Here is an 11914-nt window from a genome sequence, read left to right as displayed (position 1 = left end):
CGTGACGAATAACGACGTGCCAGGGCGTGGCTCCTGCTGCTGCTGGTGATGACCGTTGCTGTGTGTTCCCGCTGCATTGTTTCTTCCTTCTCGTTTCATGTGTCTGTGTGCGTGAGTTGTTGTTGAGAGTGACTGCGGCAGGGATGACGATGATGATGCCACTCACTGTGGATGGGTGACGGTGTTCACTGTTTCACTCCTTTTTCTTAACTTCTCTCTCTTTTACTCACACACAAAGGAAAGAGGTTAATAACAAGCGCTAACCGCTACTGTGAAATTGGAAGGCACTGAAAGGACTAACAACAACACACACACCGCACACACACACATATTTATATGCACTCACGTGTTGCTGCAGTGAAGGCATCCCGCACGCACAACCGTCGCCGCGTGACCGGATCCAGCGGGAGGAGGAGGGAAGGAAGAGAGAGTGAGCCGCCGAGACCCAACATGTCCCGGCATCTCTTCTACTCTGCGGTGCTGCTCCTCCTCGTCGTGATGATGTGCTGCGGCAGTGGAGGGGCTGCGGGAGTTGTGGGGCAGTCATCTGAATCAAAGTTTGAATGGAGGGGCATCAATGAGGGTGATGGTGTAACTGTGGAGTCGTTTGGTGCTCCCAGCCTTTTGAAGGTGGGGAGTGACGTATTTGCCGTTGCAGAGGCGCAGTGCAAGAACGGTGATGTCAGTTTTACTGGCGTTGCATCTCAACCTCTCACGACAAAAACTGCTAACACACCGGAGGAACTGTTTGGTGATGCCTTAAAGACGACACAAGTACTGGAGAAAAGCACTTCCGAAGGCCAAAGGAAAGGTGTAGATGTGAGCCGACCAACAACGGTTTTGAAGGGGAATGATATTTACATGCTTGCTGGAAAGTACAGCAGTAAAGACTGTCAGAACAGTGGTGCAGGTGGCTGTGAACTTTTGCTGGTGAAAGGGAGCGTCAATAGTGGGGATGCAAATAACAAAAAAATTGACTGGAAAGATACTGAAAGTTCCCCGCAAAGACTGTTTGAGAAACAGCCCGATTCCTGGACAAGGCTGATTGGAAGCGGTGGATCGGGTGTTAATATGAAGGATGAGACTCTTGTATTTCCAGTGGAAGGCACGAAGAAGGCGGCGGGGGACGCAGAAGAGGATGTGAAGACTGTCTCACTGATCATACACTCCTCGGATAATACGAATTGGAAGCTGCCGAAGGGGATGACTGACGATGGCTGCAGTGATCCCTCCGTCGTGGAGTGGGAGGACGATAAACTCATGATGATGACTGCGTGTGATGGTGGCCGCCGCAGGGTGTACGAGTCCGGTGACAAGGGGGAGTCGTGGACGGAGGCACTCGGGACACTCTCGCGTGTGGGGCAACAACAAAAATGGCGGAAAAGAGAAGGCCGTTAGAAGCGGGTTCATCACAGTGAATGTTGGAAATGATGGTGATAAGAGGAAGGTGATGCTCGTTACCCTGCCGGTGTATGCTGAGAAAAATGTGGAAAAGGGCAAACTTCATCTTTGGCTGACGGACAATACACACATTGTTGATATTGGGCCGGTATCCGGTGATGATGACAAGGACGTTGCCGCCAGTTCCCTGTTGTACAACAGTGGTGAAAACACTGATGAGAAGAAGGAGGATGAGTTGATTGCACTGTACGAGAAGATGAAGGACGGTGGGAAACCATCACCCGGTGTGGTATCTGTGCTTTTGACTGAGCAGCTGCAGCGTGTGAAGGGTGTGCTGACGACCTGGAAGGAGGTGGACAAACGTGTCTCCAACCTGTGCACCTCATTAATTGCTGAGAAGGAGCGTGCCTCAACTGACGATGTCTGCGGCGCTGTTAAGATCACGGCTGGGCTGGTTGGCTTTTTGTCCGACAACCTCTCTGGGAACACATGGAGGGACGAGTACCTCGGCGTGAACGCCACAGTAACGAAAGAACGGGCGGAGCAGGTAGAAAATGGCGTGAAGTTCACTGGGCGTGGCGCAGGGGCGGAGTGGCCTGTTGGCAAGCAGGGGGAGAATCAGCTGTACCACTTTGCGAACTACAACTTCACTCTTGTGGCGACGGTGTCCATCCACAAAATGCCGGAGGAGGGTACTATTCCATTGATGGGTGTGCGTGCGGGCAGTAAAGGAGAAAAAAAACTTATGGAGTTGTCGTACGGCAGCGGAAAGAAGTGGCAGGTACTGTGCTGTGACGAAAACCCTAAGGAGCTCGAAAGGAATTGGGGGACAGATAAGACGTACCAGGTGGCCATTATGCTACAGAACGGCACCCAGGGCTCCGTGTACGTCGATGGTCAGCTAGTGTGTGGGAATGAAGAATGTGCATTGGGAAATGGTGAGTCGAAAGGGATCTCACACTTCTACATTGGAGGGGATGGAGTCAATGCAGAGAACAAAGAAGACGTGTCTGTGACTGTGACGAACGTCCTGCTGTACAACCGCCCGTGGGATGACACTGAGATCGCCGCCTTCAACCCGAATAAAGCCAATATTCCATCTCCGGTGAATGCACCTTCTCAGGGAACCGCGATTCAGCCTTCTGGTGGTCAAGGAAAGGAGGAACAGAGACAGTTGTTGGGGAGCAGCGGTGCGGACGGTGTATCCGCACCAACGGTGTCCAGTGCCAAGACTTCCTCAGGAGGAGAGGGGTCTGCAACCCAGTTGGTTTCAGAAGAATCTTCCGATGGAAGTAAAAATGTGGGTGGCGCTTCCTCGCCTGGCAGTGACGCAGCGGTGGAGACAGGAGACCGAAGTACGGTGCAGGGAGATGGATCATCACCAACTCTTGTGGGTACTCCCGCCACAGCAGATGCATATGCCCCTAACGCTGAAGCCATGGGGCACGATGGAACCGCAGTGAATCCTGGGGCGAGCGCGAGCTCAGGTGCGGATGGGGAGACGGCGGAAGGAACGAATGGGCAGGAGAAGGAGGAGATCCATGCAAAGAACGGGGAAGTAAAGGCTGCGGCCCTCAGCAGCAGTCTTGGGAATTTGTCGCAGGGGAATAACAGCGATGCCTGCAGTGTGTGCGGGAGCGGACTGCTGCCATCGCTGCTTCTTCTGCTGTTGGGACTGTGGGGGTTTGCGGCTCTGTGAGGAGTGACTGGCGGCCGCGTGGGAGACTTGCGCCCTCCCCTGCACAGAATTACTTCCAAGAAATGATATTTTCTTTAAGATAATTTTCTTTTTCTTTTGCTGTTCGTAATTTATAATTTTTCCTTTTTAAAAATCTTTTTTGTTTTTATTTTTTTTATTTTTCACTCCCCCATCCCATCTTTTTTGCTTTTGGGGCAATCACTATGGACGTCTTTTCTTTTCTACTCTTCCCTCTTTTTAATTGTTTCTTCTGCGCTCTTCCTGTGAGGGGTGCCGTGTGTTTCCCGCCCAACTGCTCCACTCGCACACCCACCGACACGCTCATGACGACGGCCCTGTGCGCCTCGCCTGCTGCACGCATGAGGAGGGGCCGCGACGAATGGCGCGCTGAGGGAGCCGTGACGTGTGGGCGTGCGACGAGGGCCTCTGGGGCGGAGCACACATTTCTTTCCCTCTTGTTTTGTTTTCTTTGCGGCCAGGGCGGGCAGACGCCCGCAGCGCCACACACACAGCCACACCCTGCCGCCGTGTTGTTTTTGTGTGCTGCCACCGTGCGTGATTGTTGAGGTCGTGGACGTGCCGCATGTATTGCTGCCATCCAGCTGTGCCTTTTGCTGTGTTGATGTGCCTCCCTGTGCTCTTCTTCTTTTTAGCTCTTCCAACAGCACACGTACACAGTCACATGAGTATTTGCACATTGCTCTGCAGGAGCGCCTTAGTGATGGAGGTACGTTGGCTTGCGTTTCTTGCTGACATGTAGAGGCCGCTGCGTGTGTGTGACTGCCGTTGGAATCACGGCGCCATCGGATGGGTGCGTGTGGACGCCTTTTTTGCATTCCGCTGGGTGCTGGCTGACGCGGCTGCACGATGCCCGCCATGCGTGAAGGTGTTGCCTGTTCTTGTGGTCATTCTTCTCACCCCTCTGTTTTTGCGCTGCCGGATGCGGGCGTCGCACGGTGTGTGCTGGCGCGTGACGGACGGTGCCACGATGGCCTCCTCTGGCAATGACAGTCGCTGTGCGTTGTCGGCACACATCCACACACTCCCCCCTCTCTGTGGGAGTGATTGCGGCAGGAGCGTGGTCTAGGGCAGCGGCAGCTGCTGCTCTGGAGGAGGACGGGGTGCCGAAGGAGGAATAAGAGGCCGAACCCGCTGGACGATATTACGATGGCGGATGAAAGCTTTTTCTACGGTCTTTCATCGGCTTTCTTCAGAAGTGCGGCGTGTCGCTGCCTGACGGGATGCCTGCACTCGGCACCCTTCAAGGCATTGCGTTCTTTCATTCAGGGTGATGTCACAATTATCATGGCAGCACCTTCCCTCACCGGCTTTGAGTGTGGCAATACGGATGACGGCCAAAACAACGATGAGGACGATGACGATTTGCACCGAGAGGCGGATTATTTGCGTGTCTTGGTACATTTATTCTGGGAGGTTTTGAATGCCGTCCCCACAATTCCCGGCCTTGCGGTACTGTTGGCCTTCGCGCTGTCACCCACCGTAATTAGTGCCCCATGCGTTGAGGCTGATCCATTTGCCGTGGACTTCACGCAGCAGCTCTCGAGTGTTTGTGCTGCTCATCCCGCGTTGGCCCATTCGCATGTATTTCAGGGTTTCCTGGCGTGTGATTTGTTGTGTGTTGTCCAGGCCGCCGCCTCCAGTTTTCTTTTGGTGCCCAATAAGAAACACTTTGCGTTGCGGTGGATATTTATTTGCGTGGCCGTTGACGCACGTGACGATGCTCAACGGGTGTGTCTTTTGTTTGGCGGGCACGAGGGAGACTTCGGTGTGTGCCGACACCTCCGCGAAAGTCTTTGTCGACGGATCGAGGCGAAACTAAGGGAGGTCTGTCCGCTGCATCTCTCAAGGCAGCTGCGGGGCACTCCGAGCGCACAGAGTGAATGGATGGATGCCAGCGCAGCTGGGGAGACCAGTTTTCTTCTCCGCCCTCCGTTGCCAGGGGAATCGATAATCCGCAGCGTCACTGCCAGCTGCATTTTACTGCTGGGGATCGACTGTGCTGAAGTTGCCCGTCTAATGTGAATTGCAGCGTCAGTGCAGGAAGACGCTTTCACGCATTGCGAGTAGTTGCTCCAGGCTCGAGCTCATCAATATTCACGGCAGGGAGCAATGCATTTTGGTGGCCGGTGACGTTCAGGCGAGTGTGTTTTGCTTCATCCGCCTTGTATTTGTGAGGGACACTGCGCATCGACCCTCACCAACAGTTCCACCACCTTCGCTTTCCCCGCCACCCGCTGCCATCTGCTGACGGTACAGTTGCTTGGCTCCGCCGATAATGCGCTTGCGAAACGTCCTCCCCGCACGCTGCAGGATTATTGCTTTTGTTTTTGGCGATGCGATAAGTCCAGCGACACCGCAACTGTGTGCAGCACAAACTAATCTCCGCAGTGGACCCTATTTTTCTGCAGTGTCGCCGTCGTGATCCTGTCATTGTGGACTTGGTGCAGCTTTTTGGGGTCGGGCCAGTGCAGCCGTTGGATGTCCGGCTCGCTTTTGCTTTGTTTGCTTTGGGTCTCAGGGAGAAGAAGTTTAATTTGTTTCACGTGCGGGATAGTGGAGACACTGCCATGAGCAACTCTGCGGAATATCTTGGGCTTGTGGAGGGAGGAGAGAAGCGACGGGGGAGGAACTGGTGGCAGCAGTCGGCGTGTCTCTTCTCCCAGTGGATGGAGACGCGTGGAGCAGAAACAACACTACTCCTGCCAACGACAATTCGACGCTTTGTGAGGGTGATGGAGGGTGCGAGAGACGTGCTTCTTGCCTGCACTCTTCGTGTGACCGACGGATCGCGGCTGGTGGATGACCGCCTTTCAACAAAAATGCCGGAAGAACGGTGTACGCCAGGTGTATTCGAGACGACAGGCCTCAGGCCGATTGACGACGTTGTGAGCGCTGCTGTGCTGCAGTGCTGCAGTGGTGTTTTTTGCTCTCGAAGCGTTTTTATGTCCGGCCTTCTGCCAGTTTGTTTTTGCCGTGGAGGAGTTGATGGCATGCGGTGCGGGTGTGGCGTCGACAGAGTCATCCACGCTTTGTGTTGGAAACATTACTTTGAGTCGTGTTATCCACGCCGTGTGTACCTTTTTTCTTGTTGGGGGTCTTGTGGGTGTGCTTGAGCCCTTTTTCCCCAATTTGTTTGCTGAAACGATCAAATGCTCCGCCGCTGCGCATCCCCGTTTTTCAAAGGCGGTGGATTGAGCAGATGCCGAGGGAGTTGCAGGCGGAGCAAACCGAAGTTTGCCTCACTTGCTGCTGCCGCATGACGATGGGTGGTGAGCAAACAGGGGAGGAGCGGGCGGTGGCAGCAACGCGTGCCGTGCAGTAGAGACATCCAGGCCTACCAGCGTGGCGACGGTGCTGACGCAGAGTCCGTTACTGAGGGAACATAGTATGGAGGCGGGAATGCCAGCGGAGCCTCGTGTGGTGGCGCGCATTTCTCTTATTGGCGGGGTGACAACCGAGCCTTCCAATCTGCTGGACTCTGATATTCTGCTGCGCCTGATGGGGCACGTTACCACCGTGGCAGAGCAGCTGTCTGACTCTCTTGATGACATCATGGCTCGGAGAATGGGACTTTCTCTCCCATTTTACCCAACAGGGCCGGCACTGGTGCGTTGCTGCTGTGGTGATGACAACACTGTGACGGAGGGAATAGCGGTTGTGTATTTGCAATGAAACTTACCAGAGACGTATTCATCGCGTGCGTTTTACTCCTCAGCACACGGTGGGTGGAGGTCCCTTGACGATTGTTGTGGACGGACTTTTTAACCGCGGTCTTTTTGTGAAAGGAGTTGTTATGGAAGATGACGCGATCCGCGTGCAGCACAACGGATGCCCCCAGTACTCCTTGGAGGAGCGTAGGCGAATCCTGCAGGGATTGATGAGGGACGGCCTGCCTGTGATGGGGCACCTGGAGCAAATAACCGTCGTTGGGCGCACTCAAGCAGTATCCCCGATGATGCGCCTATCGGCTGTGGCTTGCATGGACAAATGCAGACCGTCCACATTCTCGTGGAATCGCAGCACGCACGTTGGGGCATTGCCGAGTCTCCCCAATACCGTGAGACTCTTTAAAAATGTGCCATCGCCAGAGAGCGAGATATTACTAGCTGAATTTGTTCTGCTTCTCCGGGGACGAGACAGTCACATATTTGGGTCCCTTGTGCGGTACCTTGCTTTACCCTGCCGTCTGCCGTGGTGCCTCTCCGACGACATTCTTGACCCATTTTTGCCACCGAGAGGCAGACTTGGCTCCGAATGCCGTTTATCTGCGGACGCGACTCTGCAGTCGTACGTGCAGTATCTTCCACGCGTATTTTCGAGGGTACGCGTCATTGATCTGGACGCCAACAACGCCATCGTACCATCCGATGCGACACTCTTGCACCGTTGTTGTTGCCGTTGCGGTCTTTTTATTTCTCCCGACGGGAGTGAGATGCGTTTTGTTTCTCACTTGTACGCTGTGCTGACTCCCACTGTGGGCGCTGGGAGCGTGCAGCGGAACGATGGCAAGCTTGCGGCAACTATCTTGCTTAAAAAGTGGAGGGCCGTTTGTTGTGCAAGTGTGGGGAGATGGTTGTGGTTCTCTCCTCCTTCTAGTTTTTGTTGGCTGCTCTGTCGTTATGTATGTGTTTCTTGTGTGGATGCCGTTTTGGAGTGCGTGCAGTGTGCGAGTTGTGCCTGCCGCGGGAGGTCGCATCATTACCGCGCACGCAACGGTGACGCTGCGACGATGTGTGTGTCTTTTTGCTGCACCTCTTTCTAGTTCCCTCTTGCCCCTCTCTTCTCCACTTGGTGTGCAGATCTGCTTGCCGACTTCAGCAACTCTACTGCTGCTGCTGCTGCTCGCACGTGTACGCGAAGAAAGATGGCGATGGTTGTATGGTGCGTGTGGGAGCAAGGATTCCGGTGGGCACTGGCGTCTATTCGGCGAGAGCAACTGGACTGTGTGTCGTACTGGTAAGAAACCGGATGGTCAATATGTAACGGAAGAGGAGGCTTTCAATGCGATAGTCTGCGATTTTGCGGCGAGGAGCTGCTCGGATTACGGCGGCACGAATGATTCCGTAGGAATGGAGGAATATTTGAGTCCTGACCTCACGACCCTCAACACCGCCGATGCGCACAGCGATGGGACAGCATCCATGGTCCTCGGGCACCCGCCCCCGCCGCCAAGGAGCCGAAAAGCAGCAGTGCGTGCAGCAGCGCCACACAGAGCACATCTCCTTTAAACAACGAGAAAGTCAGAGAGAGCAGAGGAACCTCTTTTGAAGGTGACATATCCTTGCCGACGGTGGACGGCAGCGAAATTATCACCTCTTGGCTGGACACACCACTGCTGCTTCTGCTTTTGGGACTGTGTGGGGTTGTGGCAGTCTTCTCAGCCACGGAGTGAGGATTTTCGACTTCTCACGGAGAATATGAGCTGCGTTCCCCGCAAGTTTTGTTTTTACTTTTTTTGATTTTGCCTAACTGGAATAATACGCGCTCTTTTCTTTCTTTACTTAATGGTCGGCTGCTGCACACCGTCATGAGAGAAGTGTTTCCCTCTTGCTTGCTTCTGTTGCCTACACTCGGTGACGGCCCTGCGGCTGTGCGTTTCACGGACTTCACAAAAGGAGGAGTGGAGAGACAGGCCGGATGCCGCATAAAATGTGAGGGTTGTTGTGTGGGCTGTTGGAACAGTAAGACTTTTTTTCTTGTGAGGGCATTGTACGCATGTATACATAAACACAGACATGCCGAGCTGCATGGCGTATGAAATGAAATTGTTGCTGAGGTGTATTTTTTTCTGGGCGGAGGGAGGGAGACTCCTGTTGGACACTTAACTCCTTTTTTAATTGTTTTGGTATTGCTTTTTTGCTTCTGATTTGCAGGTCGGTGTGCGTGCTGCCGCAGGGCTGCTGCCGTTGTTTACTTTGCGCGTTATTGTGTGAATTGTCTCCTTTTTGTTTTCACTCTGCGTTGACGGGTTGTTAGTCTGTGCTTTAGGCTGCACGCAAGTGACAGGAGTGATGATGGCGATGAGGATGACTGGCTGTGTGCTGCTGGTGTGTGCCCTCTGCGTGCTGTGGCGCGGTGTTAGTGTGGTGGCGGCCGATGTTGCTGGCGGTGCCGGTGGCAGTGCGGATGAGTATTTTGTTTTGCGGTGGCGCGCTCAGCTGCGGAGGGAATGCGCGGAGGCGTTCGGCAGGAGGACAGAAGGCGGTGCGAATGCGTCCGCCGTGGAGGAATGCGTGCGTCGGGGGATGGACGGTGTGCGTGCCGTTGTGGATGGCCGTAGCCGTTGGAGGCGTCAACACTCCGCTGTGGTGGCTGCTGCTGCTGATGGTGAGGTTGATGACAAAAGTGGCGAAGGCAGCGATGGCACATTGAAGGGATTATCTTCTTCAGACCAGATGTCACAGGCGGGAAAAAATCCAGAAGAAAGACGGGAACTTACAGGTTCACTGGAAGTGACGAATACGTTGGAAGGAAGCGAGGATTCACAAATAACAGGCGAACTGAATGTCAGTTCAGATGTCGATCGTCCCAAACAAACTGGGAGTCAAGAGCCAACCGTCGGCCAACCGGAGGATGAGGAAGGCACGAGAAATCTCCAACTGCCACCACCACCACCTCCTCCAGCAGAACCACTGCCACCAATACCACGACAACCACCACCAGGAACAAACACATTACAGTCAGAAAAAACACATCCACAAATTAGAGCGGAAAAACATTCAAAGCCACAAGACGGAGGTCACTCACACGAAACGAAGATGCTACAAACGAAAGGTTCAACAAAGCACGAGGAAGGAGCATCCTCCTTGCAGTCACCGGAGAGCGTATCGCATTTGAGTCGAGAGAAAACAACACCATTATCTACCTCCACAGACAGCAGCGGCGTTGCCGGAAGCACGGTGGAGAACAGTGGTGCTAACAATCCCAAACCTCCTGCCGCCTCAGTGACACAACATGATTCCAAGGGAGATACTGGCTCCGCTGCTCTGCCAGCCAACAACACCGAATTGCAATCAGAGGAAATACCCAACGCAGGTATAATTGCCACGACGTATGACGACGGCGACGACAGCAGCCCTGCAGCTCCTACTGCTGAAAGGACTACCGCTGGCACAAGAAGCACTCAAGCCTCTGGTGATGCGAGTGACCTTGAACGGGCTAATAACGACGACGTCAATGATGACGTGGCACACAACGATAAGACCGCAGAATTTGAAGCCGCCTCAGGAGGCAAGGACACTGAGGCAGATAATAATGAGAGGTACACAACAGTACCAGAGAACGCCGCCAATAAAACAATCAATACAGAGATCACAGCCGACAGTGACGGCAGCACCGCGTTCTCCCACACCACCTCCCCTCTTTTGCTTCTTCTTGTTGCGTGTGCGGCTGCGCTGGTGGCCGCGTGAGAGTGAGTGAGAGAGCCATGCACCGCCCGCACACACACTCGTCTTTCACTCACTCTCTGTGTGTGTCCCCTTGCATGGACTCTCGCCCTCACCTCATTCCACGAAGCACACACATAATGTGCCCATTGTATATATGCATGCACACCCATGCAGGCCCGTTGGTGCTCTCTTTTGCACGACACGCACCGCTGCCTTCCTGCCTGGCTGCATGGGCGGAGCACCGCAACTGTTTCTGTTTTGTTTCCATTGCATTGAGTGGGCGACCTTTCTCTCTCTCTCTCCCTGTGTGTGTGTTTTGCTTTACGGGAGCAATGAGAGAGAGTGTGCGCTGGTCGTCGCACGCTTCGGCCTTTTCATTGTTTTGTTTTTCATTGTTTTGTGGTTGAGAGCACCCATTCCGCGGGCTGCGTGTGTGTGTGTGTGCTATCCACCTCTCCCTATCTTTGCTTTCTTGGGACTCTCTTGTGGCGAACAGCTGCTCTGCAAGTATACACGCTGACAAACGCACTAGCAGATGCACACGCTATGTTGCGCACGCTGTGGGGCGGCGTGAACGCAGAGGACGCACGCACGTACACGATTGTTGCTGCGGCTGCCCTTGCGAGGAGGGATGACGGATGACCGCGAATTGTTTTTTTGTCGTGCTGCGAGCGTGATTTCCTAGGAGTGCTGCCCATGGGCGGCGTGGCGTTTTGGTGTCTGGGATTATTGCGGATAGGCTTCAGCCCAGCAGCTGCACCGTCCGACGTGTTCCTCCCGCTGTTCGCACGCCGACGGAGGAGTCTCCGGCTGTGCGGGGCGATGTGCGGGTGCGTTGGAAGAGACAAGAGTAAAACGACTGGCGGCAGCGCGTGTGTGCCGTGAAGGGCGGCTGTGGTTTTTTTGTCCTGCTGGTTTTTCTTTTTGTGAGGGCGTTGTTCAGTGTGTGCTGACGCGTGACGAATAACGACGTGCCAGGCGTGGCTCCTGCTGCTGCTGGTGATGACCGTCGCTGTGTGTTCCCGCTGCATTGTTCTTCCTTCTCGTTTCATGTGTCTGTGTGCGTGAGTTGTTGTTGAGGGTGACTGCGGCGGGGATGACGATGATGATGCCACTCACTGTGGATGGGTGACGGTGTTCACTGTTTCACTCCTTTTCCTTAACTTCTCTCTCTTTTACTCACACACGAAGGAAAGAAGTTAATAACAAGCGCTAACCGCTACTGTGGAATTGGAAGGCACTGAAAGGACCAACAACAGCACACACACCGCCCACACACACATATATATTTGTATGCACTCACGTGTTGCTGCAGTGAAGGCACCCCGCACACACAACCGTCGCCGCGTGACCGGATCCAGCGGAAGGAGGAGGGAAGGAAGAGAGAGTGAGCCGCAGAGGCCCA

The 11914-nt window shown here is 54.2% G+C and overlaps 1 protein-coding gene and 2 pseudogenes across 1 annotated transcript, besides 3 other annotated features; all 3 read left to right on the top strand.

Annotated features, from left to right (window-relative positions):
- Nucleotides 1-11914: part of a sequence feature (areas not merged during assembly with more than two copies in the genome that could not be assigned to a particular haplotype) that runs on past the window's edge.
- Nucleotides 449-3100, top strand: Tc00.1047053507091.160 (annotated as a pseudogene).
- Nucleotides 3184-3262: a sequence feature (A-rich).
- Tc00.1047053507091.150 lies at nucleotides 4268-7744 on the top strand (annotated as a pseudogene).
- On the top strand, nucleotides 9133-10530 carry Tc00.1047053507091.120 (mucin-associated surface protein (MASP), putative; the record flags this gene model as incomplete). Its single annotated transcript, XM_808515.1, has 1 exon — nucleotides 9133-10530. One exon carries the CDS (start codon nucleotides 9133-9135, stop codon nucleotides 10528-10530), a length of 1398 nt encoding a protein of 465 aa, XP_813608.1.
- Nucleotides 9724-9783: a microsatellite.

This window comes from Trypanosoma cruzi, genomic scaffold (assembly GCF_000209065.1).
Source record: "Trypanosoma cruzi strain CL Brener 1047053517111 genomic scaffold, whole genome shotgun sequence".
In the NCBI taxonomy this organism is placed as follows: domain Eukaryota; phylum Euglenozoa; class Kinetoplastea; order Trypanosomatida; family Trypanosomatidae; genus Trypanosoma; species Trypanosoma cruzi.
This window is presented reverse-complemented; position numbering and strand designations above follow the sequence as displayed.